Source organism: Calonectris borealis, chromosome 2, assembly GCF_964195595.1.
Source record: "Calonectris borealis chromosome 2, bCalBor7.hap1.2, whole genome shotgun sequence".
Classification (NCBI taxonomy): Eukaryota; Metazoa; Chordata; class Aves; order Procellariiformes; family Procellariidae; genus Calonectris; species Calonectris borealis.
The window spans coordinates 39,832,357-39,851,718 of NC_134313.1; the positions used below are offsets into that span (position 1 = coordinate 39,832,357).

At 39.0% G+C, this 19,362-nt stretch overlaps 1 protein-coding gene across 8 annotated transcripts in view; it reads left to right on the forward strand.

The window, feature by feature from the left end:
- Positions 1-18,827, forward strand: part of ARMC1 (armadillo repeat containing 1) — a 38,146-nt gene extending 19,319 nt beyond the window's left edge. For 6 of the 8 annotated variants that reach the window (XM_075141761.1, XM_075141760.1, XM_075141759.1 and 3 more), the window contains 4 exons: positions 12,108-12,297; positions 15,753-15,869; positions 15,954-16,028; positions 16,581-18,827. In XM_075141761.1, coding sequence (XP_074997862.1) covers positions 12,108-12,297; positions 15,753-15,869; positions 15,954-16,028; positions 16,581-16,772 — 574 coding nt within the window. In that variant the 3' untranslated portion in view covers positions 16,773-18,827. Of the gene's footprint in view, positions 1-2,644; positions 2,957-12,107; positions 12,298-15,752; positions 15,870-15,953; positions 16,029-16,580 lie in introns of those variants that run through there. The other 2 variants (XM_075141763.1, XM_075141764.1) reach the window with 2 other exon arrangements.
- Positions 18,828-19,362: the final 535 nt, after the last annotated feature.

Sequence of the window (19,362 nt, forward strand, 5' to 3'; positions counted from 1 at the left end):
TGACTTGCGTGTTGCTTGGAATGAGTCAGGAGAGCAGCCATATGCTTGTGAGCCCACCGTATTATGGGATGCACTAAAAACTCACAAGGAAGAGCAGCATTCTTGGAGATAAGAAAGAATCTTGCCCTGGCACTGGAGCAGAACAGCCAGATCAGATAACTGTCTTGAAACAGATTGCTTTTTCTCTAATACCATGCTCTTTCTTTAGGCTTGTCATTCATGCTCAAAGTTTTCATCAAAACCGTGTCAATCACTGTGTCTCACTTCTAGAATCAAGGATTAGTGATTTCCATTCCCCCCTCCCCCTTACAGAATGTAGCAATTCTTTGCAGCTTACTGCTCTCTTTAGTTATTGCTAGAGACCATTTCTATCTTTAAATATAAGAAGAACGGCCTCTGAAAGAAATTGACCACCTGGAAACAAATACCTGGTCTTAAGGTATAGGTGATATGAATATCAACTTGTTAGCCGTTTTTTAACCATAATTAAACAAAATGATAAATCCTTACCAAGTACATGGTTTAAGGTTTCTAATACACCTGCATTTACCCAACAATGTATTTAGATAGAATTCATGCTAATCCATTAAATTTTTACTTGCACTTTTTGTGTCATATAGGATACTACGTTTATTGCAGTGAATTTGGAGGTTAACTACGGAAATAAAATGATGGTTGAAAATATCACTACTTAGAATCCTAGGGAAAAATATTAGTTCTGCCTTATAGGGGCAGTACTTGCATGTATGAAAAAGGATTGGGATCAAATGAAAATATCTACTTCTATGTGATCATAAGTTTTCTCAAACTTTTTGGAAAGGTGCTTGGGCCATTCTAGAAATGGAGTCTCTCAAACTAGTATTTTGAAGAACAAATTATGCATTCAGTCCTGTGTTACATTCACTGACTTGCTTAGGATTTTTCTGTGATAAGACTGTAAGTTAAATCTGAGAGTTGTTTTTACTTTTAATTTATGAGTAGGTTATTTAGTATGGGATTCAGCTGAGGTCTTGCCAAATATCTGAGCTTTAACTTGTATAATGAAGACGTTTTTATTCTTCAAACTCTTCACATTTGTTAGACTTGAATCGTGTGGTGGATTTTTTTTTTTTTTAAGATATCTGTGCTTTAAGGTACTATTTTTACATTAGTACGTAAACTCCTTGAGATGTCAATTCAGGAAATTCTACCTGAACTGACTTTAAAAGGTTGAGGTCTGTTTCCTTAGTTTTGTGGGTTGGGTTAATCTTTCCTTCACCACTGCTAACTTGCTTTGCTTTTACACACCTGCTCTTAATATGATTTTTTCTGTGTGTTGGTTTCCCAAGTACTTGTGAGCAAGAGCGAGCCATACAATGCATGTCCACCTTTTCTGCTTGGCTGTAACACAGCCTTTCCCCATGAGCTGTAAGGCTGTATGCCATGCCCCCTCCCTTATTGGGGCCATGCATACTGAAAATACATATATAACAGACACTCTGTATGTGAAAGGGTCTGTTACATGTGTATAGGTAGTGTACTGCAAATGTACTGTTCTTGTATATAATTTTCCTTGCTTGGATCATAACAGAGTTTTGGGGAGTTGGCTGTTCTATGATAGAAAGAGTCTACCCCTAGTTGCCCTCTTCTCATAGAGGTTTCTCAGCCTTGTGCAGGGAATGAGCTGTAGCTCTTCTCCATGTATCTCAAGGTGTAAGTGATGCGCCCTTCTAAAGCTAGAAGTTGAGAATGGTCTGTCTGTCTTTGGACCTCTTATTCCTGAGGAACCCTGGGGAAAAAGGTCCATTGATACAAGGCTGAAATTGGTCCCTAGATTACAAATTAAGTACTCTTGAACTTAGTTCAGATTTGGTTAAGAGAGAGAGTAAAAATGTAAACTCCTGAGTGAGCTTATAATACATTGACATTTTGATCTATGTTGTGAAATGACTTGAGATTAAAATATTTCTTTGGTATTCCTGTGTGATCTTATTTTTGGCTCTATACTAAATTTACTGAATACAATCATTGTGTTAAGTAAAATTATGAAAAAAATGCTATAGATTGAGGGAGAAAACTTGGAGCAGTGTTTTCCTAAAATCAATGTCATGTTTGAACCAGTAAACTATTGGATTTTTAAGTTTTGTATAACAAGTTTCTAAATTGTTATTATAAGGTGTAATAAGCTCAATAACTTTTCTGCGGCTAGTAAGATCATGCTATAGGCTAAGGTGAAAACATTTGAAATTGGCACATTGTTTAATGACTTTGAGAACAAAGCCTCCCCTTTTCCATCTAGCCTTGCCCTTCAAGATAAAACAATTTAGGACTGAGTAGTGAACTGTAAGTCTAAATATGGGAGCAGGAAATTTCTGAAATCAAAATAAAATTACACAGCTGCTTATATTTCAGTCTTTCTAAATTATTAGGTGCATTAGAGTTATGTAAGCTGTCATGCAACACTCTTTGGAAAACAATATGTAAGGAATATAGTGGGCAGGACAATTAAATACATTTTTGTTTTACTTGCATAAAAGCCTAACTTCTAAAATACTCTTAACCTGAAAAAACAGATATCCACAAGTAGATAAAAATGGATATGCTCCATGTACATTGCTGTTTGAATTTACCTAATGACTTCTCAATTTCTAATACATTTTCACAGACTCACGGAATGGTTGAGATTGGAAAGGACCTCTGGAGGTCATCTGGTCCAACCCCTCTACTCAGGCAGGGTCGCCTGAACAGCATTGCCCAGAACCATGTCCAGACAGCTTTTGAATATCTCCAAGGGTGGAGACTCCACAACCTCTTTGGCTAACCTGTGCCAGTGCTCGGTCACCCTCACAGTGAAAAAGTGTTTCCTGCTGTTCAGAGGGAACCTCCTGTCTTCCAGTGTGTGCCCACTGCGTCTGGTCCTGTCACTGGGCACCACTGAAAAGAGCCTGGCTCTGTCCTCTTTGCACCCTCCCTTCAGGTATTTATGTACATTGATAAGATCCTTCTCTTCTCCAGGCTGAACAGTCCCAGCTTTCTCAGCCTTTCCTCATCAGCCCCTTAATCATCTTCCTGACCCTTTGTTGGACTCTCTCTAGCATGTCCATCTCTTGTGTACCTGGGGAGCCCAGACCTGGACACAGTACTCAAGGTGTTGCCTCAGTAGAACTGAGTAGAGGGGCAGGATCACCTCGCTTGACTTGCTGGCAATGCTCCTCCTAATGCAGTCCAGGATACAATTAGCCTCCTTAGTTGCAAGGGCACATTGCTGGCTAATGTTGAACTTCATGACCAGCTGCTTTGCAAACTGGTCAGCCCCCAGCCTGTGCTGGTGCCTGGGCGTGTTCCTCCCCAGGGGCAGGACTTTGCACTTCCCCTTTTTGAACTTCATGAGGTTCCTGTCAGCCCATTTCTTCAGCCTGTAGAGGTCCCTCTGGATGGCAGCACAACCCTCTGGCATATCAGCCACTCCTTCCTGTTTTGTGTCATCTGCAGATCTGCTGAGGGTCCACTCTGCCCCGTTATCCAGATCATTAATGAGGATATTGAACAGGATTGGATCTAGTATTGACCCATGGGGTACTGCTAGATACTGGCCTCCAGCTAGATTTATGGCCCTGATCACCACTTTCTGGGCCTGGCCATCCAGCCAGTTTTCAGTCCACCTTACTGTCTCCTCACCCAGTCCATACTTCATCAGCTTCTCTATGAGGATTGTATAGGAGACAATGTTGAAAGACGATATCCACTGCTCTCCCCTCATCTATGAAGCCAGTCATTTGATTGTAGGGAGCTGTCAGGGTGGTCAGGCATGACTTCCTCTTTGTGAATCCATGCTCACTGTTGCTGGTCACCTTCTTGTGCTTCATGTGCCTGGAGGAAATGGTTTTCAGATTTGTTCAATCACCTTCCCAGGGTTCGAGGTGATCGTTTGAAGATTATCAAGAGCCTTGAAATTTCATGAATGGGTAATTAACTTTGTAATCTTATTGTGGGTAGTGGACAACCTGAGCAAATACAACCAAAAGCAGCATCACTGTAGAAGTGAGACTTTTGGAATTAAATGACATAGTTCTCCTTTTGATAGAACCTGGAATGTAATTGAATCTCTGGCAAAGATATCCTCTTTAGTTTGAAAACCTCCTGTGTCTAGGCTATAAACTCAGCAGAAACACTCCAATGAAATGTTACAGTATGTTTGTTACCTGTTTGGCTAATGTGTGCTCTGAAGAGAGCACAACGTACGCCACTAAGGAAATGCATGTAGTAGTTTCTGTGCTTGTGCACAGGGTCTGCTATACTTTGAGCAGAGTTATGGTTGCATCTGTTTCCTCTGGTATAGGAGTGTGTATATAATGTACACATATGTATATGCACATATATGTTTATTTTAAAATATATACAGAAAATATTATAGCTTTAAAAAGGATAAGGTAGTCTTTTACACACACATACTCAAAAATATATGTATATATATATAAAAGCCTATATATATATATTGTCCTGGTTTCGGCTGGGATAGGGTTAAATTTCTTCCTAGTGCTGTGTTTTGGATTTAGTATGAGGAGAATGTTGATAACACACTGATGTTTTCAGTTGTTGCTAAGTGCCCTCCTAGTCCAAGGACAGCTCCCGTGCCTACTGACTGAGCTAGGTACACAAGGTGGGAGGGAACATAATCAGGACAGCCAGCCCAGCTGGCCAATGGGGTATTCCATACCATGTGACGTCATGCTCAGTATATGAAGGGTAGGTGTGATCCAGGAAGTACCGATCGCTACTTGGTTATCGGTCAGCGCGGGTGGTGAGCAATTGCATTGTGCATCACTCATTTTGTGTATTTTATCATTATCATTATTATTTTCCCTTTTTCTGTTCTATTAAACTGTCTTTATCTCAACCCACGAGTTTTTCTCACTCTTACCCTTTCGATTCTCTCCCCATCCCGCTGGGGGTGGGGGAGTGAGTGAGCAGCTGCGTGGTATTTGGCTGCCTGCCAGGTTAAACCACGACAGTCCTTTTTGGCGCCCAACGTGGGGCTCGAAGGGTTGAGATAACGACACATCTGACCCGAACGGGTTAAAACAAATTTGTTATAAGCATTCATTATATCAGTTTAGTACTTGATGTTCACAATGTTGGTTTATTTGCTCTCAGAGTTGTTGGATCTGTTTTTGGAGTTGTGGTATATAGCACCTTACTGGCTGTCTATACTGCTGATTATCAGTTTTTATGTGGGGTTGGTCATCTCTGGGAAATGGATTAAGGTCATTGCTTTGCTATACTGTGTGACCTGGCTTTATGTTATGATAAAATTATTGGTCACGAGCCTGTACTCAGCACTGCCATCATTCCTGTTCTTCAGGAGCTATCTTTTGGAAACTATTAATAATTACACTTCTTACGTCTTCACCTCAGAGGATGAATTTAGGGGGGAGACAGGATGGGACACTTTCTCCCACTTGTTCACCTTCCCTTCCATATCTTCAGAAACTCCTTTTTCTTCTATCCTCTTCATGAAGACGTCCACAATATTCCCTGAGAACTTTGAATATCCTTGGGATGTTCAAACAAGCATGTTCATATTGCTATGTCTCCTGAATGTGGTTCAGGCCTTGTTTAGAGTTAAACAACTATTCAGGAATACTGTCCAGAGATCAACCCCAGCAACAGATACGGTGACTACTCAAACCCTCACAACAGGCACTGTAGCTACTTCAACCCGCACGACAACCACTGTGGCTACTCAAACCCCTGCGACAGGCACTGTGGCTACTTCAACCCCCACGACAACCACTATGGCTACTCAGACCCCGGCAACAGTCACTACAGTTACTCCAACCCCTGCAACAGGCACTGCAGCTACTCAAACTCCGCCAACAGTCACTGCAGTTACTCCAACCAGTGCGACAAGCACTGCAGCCACTCAAACCCCGGCAACAGTCACTACAATTACTCCAACCCCCACGACAGGCACTGCAGCTACCCAAACCCTTGCGACGGGTACTACAGCTGAACCAGAGGACCAACCGTCGCTGGTATCCGTCGCCCCTGTACAGAAGAAGAAATCTTTGAAGCGGAAGTCAGGTTGTGTAGAAAAGGATGATGGAAAACCAGGGCCATCACGAGGAGGGGAGGAGGAAGAGGAAGAACTCATAAACGAGACGGAAACAACCCAATCCTTATCCCTGAATGAGTTGCGAGATATGCGGAAAGATTTCGGTCGTCGTCCAGGCGAGCATATTGTTACCTGGTTGCTCCGATGCTGGGATAATGGGGCCAGTAGCCTGGAATTAGAGGGGAAGGAAGCCAAACAGCTGGGATCCCTTGCTAGGGAAGCGGGTATTGACAAAGCAATTGGAAAAGGGACACAGGTCCTCAGCCTCTGGAGGCGACTGCTGTCAGGCGTGAAGGAAAGGTATCCCTTCAAGGAAGATGTTATATATCGCCTAGGCAAATGGACCACTATGGAGAGAGGTATCCAGTACCTGAGAGAACTAGGCGTGCTGGAGGTGGTTTATAGTGACCTGGACGATGTCCGAACACCCAAAGTTTCAGATGAAGTCCAGTGCACGCGACCCATGTGGCAGAAGTTGGTACGGAGCGCACCAGCATCGTGTGCCAGCTCATTGGCAGTACTGTCCTGGGCAGAGGAAGAAGCACCAACGGTGGATGTCTTAGCAGACTTCAGGATTTTGAAGAAACTATCTCCTCCTCCCTTGTCTCGGCTGTGGAGAAGCTGTCCCGGAAGGTCCAGCAACTCGAAGAGGGTATGTCCTATTCTCCACCTGTACGGACCAGTATCTCAGCCATTAGAAGTCAGCATTTTTCTCCTCGAGAGAGAGGATATCGAAAGTACACACCACGGGGCACCCTGTGGTTTTACCTGCGTGACCACGGAGAGGACATGAGGCAGTGGGATGGAAAACCTACCTTCATCCTAGAGGCACGTGTACGTGAGTTGCAAGGAAAAACAATCACACAAGGGGGTTCTCCCAGGAAAAATGCTGCTCCAGTTGTCAGGAAAAACCTGTCTCACGATGGTCCAGTTTCCAGTGAACAGTTCCCCAGACAGAGTAGAAGGGCTGATCTTACTTTGGATTGTAATTGCAATGAAGAAATTCTTAACTCACGTTTGCAAGAAGTGAGAGATGGATACTATGACCAGGACTAGAGGGGCCCTGCCTCCAGCCAGGTGGAGGAAAGGGACAGCCGGGTTTACTGGACTGTGTGGATTCGATGGCCTGGCACATCAGACCCACAGGAGTATAAGGCTCTAGTAGACACCGGTGCACAGTGTACCCTGATGCCATCAAACTATAAAGGGGCAGAACCCATTTGTATTTCTGGAGTGACAGGGGGATCCCAAGAGTTAACTGTATTGGAGGCCGAAGTGAGCCTGACCGGGAATGAGTGGCAGAAGCACCCCATTGTGACTGGCCCAGAAGCTCTGTGCATCCTTGGCATAGACTACCTCAGGAGAGGGTATTTCAAGGACCCAAAAGGGTACCGGTGGGCTTTTGGTATAGCTGCCCTGGAGACGGAGGAAATTAAACAGCTGTCTGCCTTGCCTGGTCTCTCGAAGGACCCTTCTGTTGTGGGTTGCTGAGGGTTGAAGAACAACAAGTACCAATCGCTACCACAACAGTGCACCGGCGGCAATACCGCACCAACCGAGACTCTCTGATCCCCATCCATGAGCTGATTTGTCGACTGGAGAGCCAAGGAGTGATCAGCAAGACTTGCTCACCCTTCAACAGTCCCATATGGCCAGTGCGAAAGTCCAACGGAGAGTGGAGACTAACAGTAGACTACCGTGGCCTGAACGAAGTCACACCGCCACTGAGTGCTGCTGTGCCAGACATGCTAGAACTTCAATACGAACTGGAGTCAAAGGCAGCCAAGTGGTACGCCACAATTGACATTGCTAATGCCTTCTTCTCCATCCCTTTGGCGGCAGAGTGCAGGCTACAGTTTGCTTTCACTTGGAGACGTGTCCAGTACACCTGGAACTGACTGCCCCAGGGATGGAAACACAGCCCTACCATTTGCCATGGACTGATCCACACCGCACTGGAACAGGGTGAGGCTCCAAAATTTATATATTTATAAATGTTAAAATTTATATCTTGTTTTTCTCCAAAAGGGGAAAATCCACTATATTAGTCTTTCTCAGCCTTTGTGCTTTTTCTAAAGGAAGAAATATAACTTTATACGTTACCTTTACGTCAGATGCAGCTGTGCTAGGAAGAGTGTCAGGGCCCTTCTATTGTCATTTATGATGCTGTGTGTATACTTAAGTCACATGCTGGTTGTACAGCCATAATGCTATATGCTGCTTACACATTCTTTCCAAGCATGTGTACTTAACCCACATCACATACACCTTTGGAGTTGTAGCCAGTAATTTTTTGTGTCCTTTAAGTTTAGCATAACAAGACATTTTTAAACATTTTAGCTAATAAAACCTCTGCAGCACTTGGACCATGTTTACAAAGTTATTTTTAATTGTGAAGAAAATGAGAACTATTTCTTGTATCCTCTTCTCACAGATACAGCACATGTCACTTGGATTCTGTGTTCATATTACTTATACAGCCAGCCTTGGGTGAACATAATGGAAGGACAGGCAGCAATCTAGGATGACAGAAATTCAAGAAGACAGTGAAAATTAAAGGTTTGGGTTTCTGACAGGCATCTTCTGAATCTTGCTGAAGTAATGTAAGATGTTGCCGCCTCTGAAAGAGATGGTAACCAACTCTTACCAACTGTTACTCTGCTCTAACTAGAGACTACCATTTCCCTAACAGGGTAGCAGAACAGTAGTCATAAAATTATAGAACAGCCCAGGTTGGAAGGGAACTTGAAAGATCATCTGGTCCAACCCTTCCTGGGAAAGGGAACCTAGATAAGACTACCTAGCACCCTGTCCAATTGCATCTTGAAAACTTCCAGCGATGGGGACTCTGCCACATCCCTGGGGAGGTTGTTCCAGTGATTGATTGTTCTCAAACAATCTCTAACTGCATAGTGCCTTTATAGTATGTACCTGCACCTTCAGTGGTGAATAAAGTGCTATATTAGAGTGTGAATGGGGGTGGCGGAAAGATGACCAAGAGTTCCCTTCTGCTGCTCTGATGGTGGCAGGAGGCAAGGTCAGAGAGCTGTGAGCAATGGTATCTGAAAGTGCTGATATGCAGGTGCTGGGAGGGCCTGTGTCAGTGCCCTCAGAACCCTCTTCTCTTAAGGTTGCAATTTTTTCTCCATTCCAGGCAACAAAACCACAGCCCATGCGTTTCCTTATTTTTAAAAAAACTTCCACTATTCTACAATGTTTTAATTTTACATGTAGTTTTATTGTGTTTATCTTTTTGTTATCAATACAGTGTATAAAGAAACAGAGTCAGTGTTGAATGTCACCTTGGTTTTACAATAGAGAGGGTTTATTATACTTACTTCTAGATAGAGATCCTCCCCCCCCCCCAAGATTACAATTGTCATAGCATCATAGAATAGTTTGGGTTGGAAGGGACCTTTAAAGGTCATCTAGTCCAGCCCCCCTACCGTGGGCAGGGACATCTTCAACTAGATCAGGTTGCTCAGAGCCCCATCCAACCTGACCTTGAATGTTTCCAGGGATGAGGCATCTACCACCTCTCTGGGCAACCCGTTGCAGTGTTTCACCACCTGCATTGTAAAAAAATTTCTTCCTTATATCTAGTCTGATACTAAGATATTAAGGTTTCTATTCTTTTTATAGCTGTTGTATAAATTACTTTAATGAAAGAATAACAGATTGATGCAAAACTTGTATTTACTCATTTTACCAGTACACTAATTGTAGAAGGCTTTGTGTGGAATTTTGTGTATCTTTGTTTGGTTTTTTTAACTGAGTTGCTGAAAGCATAGTATTTCATTACTGCAGGATAAAACTGGCTTATACCTTTATTGGCGATTGTTTTGCAATCTGATATTCTTATGTGAATAAAAGTTTCATGCTTCTTCTTATTACACAGTCCATTGCTTATTTTGCAACAGATTCTCTTTATGTAAGATTAAAATCTTGTGTTTGGGATTTTTTTTTAAATGTAAGAGGGGTAACTAGAGTTATCATCTGTAACTTTGTGGTAGATAGTAGTAATCCTCCATTTAGAAAAATACAGGAAATTATCTGAGTAGCTTGTTCAAGTGTGCATGTGCATACTCGTAACATTTACCTGTATAGACTTGTTTTAGGAATATCTTAGAATACTTGTATCAAATAGGAGCAGATTTAAATTTGTGTTTTCAAATCAACAGGTTGTTTCAGTAGTACAGTTAATCTTAGGTCATTAGTTTTCCAAGAACTATGCCAACTATAATGTTGGGAGCACAAAACGTGTGAAAATCACTGTTCATTTTTTACTTTTAGTTTTTACTTTTAGGCACTTGCATGTTTTATATTTGCTGACAAATTGATAACTTTAAATTCTCTTTCTTTTGTGTATAATATATATATGTGCATATATATATAATGGCTAATATTAGGTATGTTTTACTTCTCATTTGTCTTTTTGAATTTTTTTTTAACTCTGGGATGCAATAGTACAACTGTATTCAAGCAAAAACTCTTACCAACAGCGTAGTGGGTGCTGTAGGTGGGATAGTGACATTTTCAATAGTGTGCTTAGTTAACTGTATTTAAACTTAGGAAAAAAAATAAATTCTCTATTGTAAATCACTTGATATGGGCAGGATTTTTGTTGTTGAAAGAATTTGCCAAAACTAACGGCTTGCTAAATTTCTTAGTAATTTGATAAGATGTAGCTTTTGCACAAGCTAATTTATTACTCCCTCAAGACATCAGCTTGCACAACTTTATCATCTATTCTGTTACTTTATCTAATAAATTATGGAAGGTTGAAGTTGAAATCTTTGTGAGTTCCCAGCACTTGTTTCTGTGAATTAGCATAAGTGGGTTTTTTTCTGTAAGAAAGCAGAACGTAAGCATGTATTTAAAATTGAACATATGCTGAAATGCTTTGCTATTTTAGGACTTGGTTGTTTGCTTATTATCCTCTTTTTTTTTCTTTTTCTTTTTTTCTTTGAATGCTATCAGTGTAGTCAGTGATCACAAGAACTCACGTTTTCCTCTCCAAATGGGTGCTGTTCAAAACAAGGTGCAGAGAATTTAAAAAAAAAAAAAAAAAAAAAAGGCTAGCTGGGACCCCTACAAGTTGAAAAGTCCTAACATGCTTCCTTCAGTGTTCTTTCTTGTCCGTATAGTAGGATGGAAAATGTGTTTAATGTATGGTAATTAAGGAAGTCAAATGGGAAAAAAAAAAAATCTAAAGGTACTTGTTACTTACTTAGTGTTTGCTAAACAAAGCAGCAAAGCTGTCATTCATCATTTTAAGATTAATTGCAAGTTGATGCGGTAATAATTTTGTTTCTGCACATAGCTTTAAATCACTGGTATAATTAAAACAGGGCTGAATTTGGACAACAGATTTATATTAATACCTTATTAAAATTAGTTTTAATTAATCATAAGAAATTAATATATGTTCGGTCTATTATCTGCAATTTTTTTCTATCTAAAAAAAATGCTATCATGTAGTTCATACATAAATTTTAGTCTAATCAGAAATAACCTTTGGATTCTGCTTTGATGTTGATGCTCAGTAACTTTGGAGAAGAAAACATTTGGAAAGATTACAGTTCTACAAAGAAATTATTTTTATTACGTAACAAGGAAAGTGGGAAATGAAACGTATCACAAGGCAGTTGGAGATCTTTTGTTTTAAAAAAAAAGCTCAACACGAACAAAGTAACAGCGGTGTACTTGGCATCTACTACCATGTTTTGTTTGTAGTTGTCAAACTGATGTAAGCTGTATTTGTGTTGTTTGAGAACACAGGCTTGTTTATAATATTAGAATTAACAGATCGACATAAATTGGAGTATGGGAAAGGAAATAGCTTTGCCTAATTTCTCCTCTCCTCTTTTAAAATTTTTGCTATGGATTGACTGTATAATTGTATTTCTGTATGACGTGGAGTATTCTAGTTGCAAGGACATAATCAGCAGCTGTTTTGGAGTACTAATGTAAAAACAAATATTTACAAATCTTAATCCCTCTTTTCTTTAAGGACCACTACACCGGGAGAGACTAAACTTTTAGCTTCTGAAGTCTATGATATCCTTCAGTCTTCCAACATGTCAGACATGGACAATGTGAATGAGATGAATTATCGTCGACGGAAAGCACAGTTTTTCCTCGGCAGCACAAATAAGCGTGCCAAGACAGTGGTTTTGCATATAGATGGCCTTGATGATTCGGTAAGGAAACCTTCAGCATTTAAGTAAATAGGGCATGCTGTACTGACATGTATTTTGCCCACAAAAATAATGTATTTAGGCTACTTGTGTGGCATCATCAATTGTCAGCAATTTCTGTGAATCGTATTTTGAATCACAAGATATGTATAAAATCTTGCATAAATTAAGCTTACTCAGAATATCTAAAGAAGATGTTTTAAGGCAGTTTCCTTGATGGCTTTCTGATTACTCTAAAAAAACTATTCTGTTTCCACCTCTCCTAATTTTCTTTCCTTTTTCAAGAAAGAATGGAATAAACAAGGTACCTTCAGCAGTTTCACTTAAGGGTATCTTGTGGTTGTATTGGTGTGTTAGACTAAAAAAAAAGTTTCCTTTTAGTTATGAGAGATTTCAGACACTGTTTTGTTTTTTTTTTTATTATTCTTAATTTAGAAATGCTGTATTTTCTTTGAGCTGGTTTTGCTACATCTTTTCATTGTCTGTGAGATCTTTTCTACTGTAGTGACCAGAATGGCATTTGAGTTAATGAGGTCTCACTGAGTCTTTATGTAATGTCAGAATAACTTCTACGGATTTATCTACCATACCCCTGTAGATAACACCCCAGGGCCATGTTTGCCTTTTTACGGCTGCCAAACAGCATGTAGACTGTTTAAGCATGTTATCCACAAGTGCCCTCCGGACTCTGTATCTTCAGTTTTGTACCCATTTTAAATGATCAAACCTGATCCTTCGCTTTGTTGCTTTACATTTTGCCAAGTAAGCGTGTCCACAGGCCCAGTTTATCAACAGCATACCCGTCATGCTGTTTTCGTAAGACCATAGTTAATTCCTTTAGAAATAACATGCTGCTCTAGCTCACTTTATACAAAGTAAATATTTTTTACAGTTTTGTCCTTCCAGCACTTGTTCTGTCTGAATGGCAGTGCTTTGTCAACACATTGGCTTTTGTACTTTGAAGCTTTTTTTAATTCAGTCCAATTGGTTGTCTCCTGTTAAGTTGTTTTGGTTTGGTTTTAAGCTTGTAGTTGATTTGTTTGTTCATAGCTATCTCCAAGCAAGAAATTTAATGCACTTCTACTTCGTGATTTTAGATATTCTGGCTATAGTCTGGTTCTATCTTAAAAGTGTTTCTTTGTGTTCTTTGACAAATGGAACTTAGCAAGATTGTGGAGCTTCCCTCTTAAATGCTGAGGCAAAGGTATTCTGAAAAAGTGTAGGATATCTAGATATTCAGCTCCAGAGAGCAAAACTGCAGGCTTCTGTAGTTGCCTAGAGCATGCCAGCATGTTTTCTTAGCTCATTGCTGAAGAAAAGAAAAACCTGACTGTGCGCTGGCTGAAGATGGCTAGTGTACATAGGTCTGTATTTCATCAGATGATTAAAGAAATGTTAGTGATATCCCAGGTGCCCACCCAGCAGTTAAACATCCCTATAATGCTGTTTTAAATGTCAGGATAAGTTGGGACTGGGAGAATGATGATGGATGTAAACAATAAAAGCAGCTTAGTTTCATTCAACAGTTTATTCCCGACTTAACTAGCAAAGAATATTAGGTGGCACATACGAGTGGTAAAAGGCATAATAAGTAAATGCAGGGCTGTCAATACTGTGTTCTCCGTTTACCTGTGTTTTGCCATTTAGATTTGAAACAAGAAGCTGCTGATAGGAATGATTGCAAATCCTACAAATGCTTGTGGATTTTGAAACCTCAAATAGTAGATATTGATTATTTCAGGAAGGGAGGGGAAAGGTTGGTTGTTGTTTAGTGTGGAGTCAGATGTTTTTATTTTAAGAACTAATTATCAAATTTGATGATAAGCTTTTAAAAAAGGAAAAAATGAAGCAGTACATTTTAGTAGTATCTATTAGGATATGGTAATCGGTGTTCAGTAGTCTAGCAGGACAAGGTGTGCAAGAAATAATCTAAATTTCACCTGTCCTACCATGTACCTGTCCTACTCTGCCCATGCTTCAGGGGTTCCATGCAGAAAGATGTCTCGATGTGCATTGCTGGGGTTTGTGCCTAATTGCTGTAGTTAGACATACTTTGCAAAAGATTGTGTGCAGCAAGTGCCAAGCTTCCAGCTCTTTATGGCGTCTGTATGGACCTTAGTATGTTTTGTCTTTAAGAAGTAATTCACCAGCTATCTGATCACTGAAAAACTCATTTCAAATTCAACTGAGGTGCCTGTGACTTAAGCTGGATCTCAGAGTAAAAAGCCAGATCCTGTCACAGAACTGCTATACGCCTATGTAAGCATAAATTATTTATTTAGGCTAATAAGCTGTGAATGTTTTGCTGCTTGTGTCCAAAAGTAGTTTTGACTTTCACTCATGCAAGCATCAAATATTTGCATCAAATATTTCTTCTGTATGAGAAATTTAGCCTATCCAGCAATGTTTTTTTTTAAACTGTTGAAAATGTTAATTATTTCAAGACATAAACTTACACAAATGAATTGTTTCAATATATATGCTAAACTGCTAAAAAAAAAAAAACTGCTTCAGTTAGTTCTTCCAGATATTAAAATAACTTAATTTACTTGTTGTGCATGAAACTATCCCAAGTACTGACCAGTAATTATTTGATAACTAATATAAATATGCTTTGAAACAAACCTTGCAGAAACTTGCAGTGAAAGTTAAATACATCATTATTTTGAACCTGCATAAAGTTGTCAGTTTATTTCTGGTACAGTGTTATCTTTTCTTTTTTCCCCTTCTGTGTTAGCAGTCTCTCCAAGTATATTTTAATCCTTTTTGTTACAACCATCTTGTGCAAATATTAAAAGGAAAAAAAAAATACAACATTCTAAGATAATGTAGAACAGATGCAACTAGTACAGGTCAATGTGATGTTACAGCACAGTAGGCAATGTCACTTGCTTTAAACATAACATTCCATGGGTTATCAACCAAATATTTTCCCTTTGAAATAAGAAGTAAGCTTATGCTGTGCAGTGATGTCCATGAGCTGCCACAGATGAAGCAGCTGAAAGGTACAACAGCTGCTTTGATGAATTCAGTCAGTATGGAGGCAAGGTGTCTGATAAATAGCAACTTAAACACTAACTACTCATCAATGAGCACTTCAGTCAATCAGAACTTAACCAGAGGGGACTGTTTAGCTGATCATACGGAGAAAAACATTCTTTGCTTTTCAGCACTTTTCTCTAATTATTTACAGTTGATTCCATCCTTCTTTGACTTCTAAAGTGTAAGCAATTTTTTTCTTTTCTTTTTGGTTTTTGTTTTGGTTTGATTTTTTTGAGGGGCAAGAGAGTCTAATATTTGTGCACTAAAATGTAAGTCTTAGTTTTTCTTTTACAAAAATGCTGTTGAGTAACTACCTGCCCTTAGACATAGAGGAATTCCTTAACAATTAATTGTTAGCATTTTCACATGGTGTATTATGGAAGTACTTTAGTGTGGGGTTTTTGTTTGTTTTTTAGTCTCGAAGGAATCTTTGTGAAGAAGCCTTGTTGAAAATTAAAGGTGTTATTAGTTTTACCTTTCAAATGGCTGTTCAAAGGTGCGTGGTCCGAATTCGCTCAGACTTAAAAGCAGAGGTAAGTGCTCAGTAACCCTCCAGATCCTCACATTATTGCATTCTGTCACACTAAGCTCTGTTTTTTTTTTCTGTGTACTTGCAGGCATTGGCAACGGCAATAGCATCAACCAAAGTTATGAAGGCACAGCAAGTTGTGAAAAGTGAAAGTGGTGAGGAGGTAGGATATGTATCTTTCTAAATACCAATTGTTTTAGCTCAGCTGTCTCTTTAATACCAGCACCTCTGTGCCCATAACATCTGATGCCAGGCAAAATTTTGTAACTGGGAGTGCTACACATACAGTACAAGGAGAATAAAGGGTATCCTGTGTCAGGACATGTATCCATAGAATAGTTTTACACAACTTATTGTTCAGAAGAAGGACAAAAATACTGTAATTGTTTCTCTCCTTAATGATACGAAAAGGATCACAGTGAACCTTTTTTTTTTTGGCTGCAGTTGCTGAAGTGTTTTTATTTCACAACTACAGTAAAAGGGCTATTTATTTATTTATTTGATATTTTTTCTTGCCTGTTAAGCCAAAGCTTCTCTTGTGTATCTTCTAAGCATAGATTCCAGATACACAGTAGGTTCCATTTATATTCTTGCTGTATAGGGGGATGGGGAGGAGTCTCACAACATGCATGCCTGTCATCCTGAATGTGTATATATGTGTAACTTTCTTAAGTTACAACATTTGACATAATTTTAATCTGTTGTGTTGTACCAGATGCTGGTTCCGTTCCAAGATACTCCAGTAGAAGTAGAGCAGAATACAGATCTACCTGAATATTTACCAGAAGATGAAAGCCCTACTAAGGAACAGGACAAAGCAGTGTCTCGTGTTGGGTCACACCCAGAAGGTGCAGCAAGCTGGCTCAGCACGGCAGCAAACTTTCTATCGAGATCTTTCTACTGGTGACTTGTATTTGGTGTTAAAAGACTGTATGAATGAACCAACAGGGGGGCCAGTTTTCCATTGGTGTGGTGAACTGCCAAGTGCAATTTGCAATAAATCATCACAAAAATTTTAGATTAAGCAAATGTATGCTGCATTTTACATTTTATTGGACGTTTAGCCTGATAGGGCAGGGGTCAAAGTACAGAGGCCTCCAATCAAATTGTTCTTTCATTTGTTTTTCATGTATATTTTACTGCTTCACTTTTTAAAAATGGGTCCACTTATATACCAAATGTTTATGCGTATAGAGCTTTAAGTTTGACTTCACATGAAACACGATAGGGAGAATCCATTTAACTCAAGTCTCAGGGCCTCTGTGAAAGAAAATCCTTAATAGCTCTAGTTGTGCATTAAATAAAATGCCCTTTTTATTTCTGCATCCCTTTGGACTAAGGTTATTTTGTTTAATTTTCTAGATTTTTTGACTCCAGAGAAAAATATAGTCTGCCTCTTTTTTTGCCTTTATTTTTGCCAATCATGTTCACAGCATGAGCACAACGTTCCCCTTTTGCTATTAAACTAGAATCACTACAGACTTGAAATTTATAACCCTTTTATGTATATTGATTTTTTTTCCCCAGCCTGCCCTTAACCATTGGAGTGCTTGAGATTAAGAAATAAGGGATTGAATAAACACAAATATGTATACATACATGGTACAGTAAATAAACAAGAACATATTTGTAATGATGGGTGTGACTGACTGATGTATATAACTAATACATACCACTGACTGCTGTTTAGGCTAGCTGGGAAGACTAGCAAAAAAAGCTGTGGTCTAATGTAGTGATGACCCATTGGAGCTCTGTTTGCAGAGAATAGAGGGATGTAGACTGTATTTGGTTAAGAAATGGTGTTCACTGTTAGCAAATATTTAATGGTAACTGAAACTTTAAACTTGAAGAATAAAGCAGAACTGAATGCCTCTTTTGCCACAGTGCCACACTCATAAATTTTGACTTTAACCCTTTTTATTTTTTTACCTAACAAATCTGATCTGTAATTACTGTTCCCTCCTAACGTCTTTCATGAGACTCCCATGAAAGCACATCAGCTTGGATAGGCTTAAAAACATATGCAAACAATTGGCTTTACCTTGTTACTTACAGACAGTATAGATTAAAGATGTCTTGATAATTTCTGTGACCAGAAGTGATAATAAAAGCAAAACTTCTGTAGGTAGAGAATAATATATATCTGAGCTGTTAGTAAACACTGTGTGCCTGAGAGGATTCAATACACAGTGCTTGAAAACTGCAGTGCCACTGCCTTGTTGCAGAGAAATACAGCTGAGAACTCTAAATAATGTTATAAACCTCATTATACAACGCTTTTTTGTGGTAATGTATTTGCTATAATATTAATTATATTTACCACTTGGAGACTCAGAAAAAAAAATTTAATGCATCAAAGTTACTCCCCTGTGCCTATGCACAAGGAATATTAAAAAAAAAAAGTCACAGGCTGTCATAATACTACAGAAATGCTGAGGAAATGATAATGTAAAATAATAACGCAGGTCAGAGTTCACCCACCCAAGTTAATTGTCATTCTAGGATAAAAAAGAAAAAAAAGCTTGTTGGCAGACTAGATGTCTCATGTTTTTTAATATATCTAGTTTATTTTTGATTCAGGTTTACACGCACAGATTGAAAATACAGGCTTTTCAGGGCATGTATTGCTTTAAGTATGTAATACTACTCATATTGCTGTCTAGAATGTTACAGTACCAAATGTGTTTGAAAAGTCCTCTGTTCTATAGCCATGAATGCAGAGTTTTACTTTTCTGCATTAACATCTGTTTGCATTTGCATTAGTGCACATCTATTTACTAAAAGACTACACCCTTTGCATATTAATGGTTCAATACCAGTAGGTATTACAGTTTGTTTGTGCATTTGGTCTGTAGGTGTGCTTTTATGACAGTATTGCAGCTCTTGTAGAACAGTTTAAGGCATCTATAAAAGTTTTTGAAATATATTGTAAAATAATAAAGAATAATATAACTAAACAAAATATGACTGGTGCCTTTTTAAATGTTCTGACATCCTTTTAAGCTATTTGTGGTATTAGAAGTACATCTTTTTCATCTTCAATTTAACAGAGAGGAATGCAAATGTTCAGGCATAGTGAGACCTTTGCTGCATATCACACTGGGGCTTTTGTGTATGTTTAGAACATGCTTGCATTTTAAACAAAGTTTTTGTAAAATGTAGGTAAATAGAAGCTACTTAAAGACATCATCTCAAATTCATTCTTAGGGGGTTTTTTTGGACATTAGCTTTTTTTTTTTTTAAAATAACTGATGCTGTGTAGGTCATATTTAGGGAAATTAAGAAGAATCAACATTCCTGGAGAAACCTCTTATTTTGAAAAAGTAAAAAAAAAAAAGACACAGCACACAATTTTATGCCTGTACTTTTTCAGAGGTCAGATTAAGGATAAGAAAGCCCTTTTACTCTGACCTAAGGAGATGACCAAAAAAAATGACTGCAAAATTAGAGGCTTCCAAAAAGAAGCTGAACTGGGAGACGGAGCACTGGTATCGCGT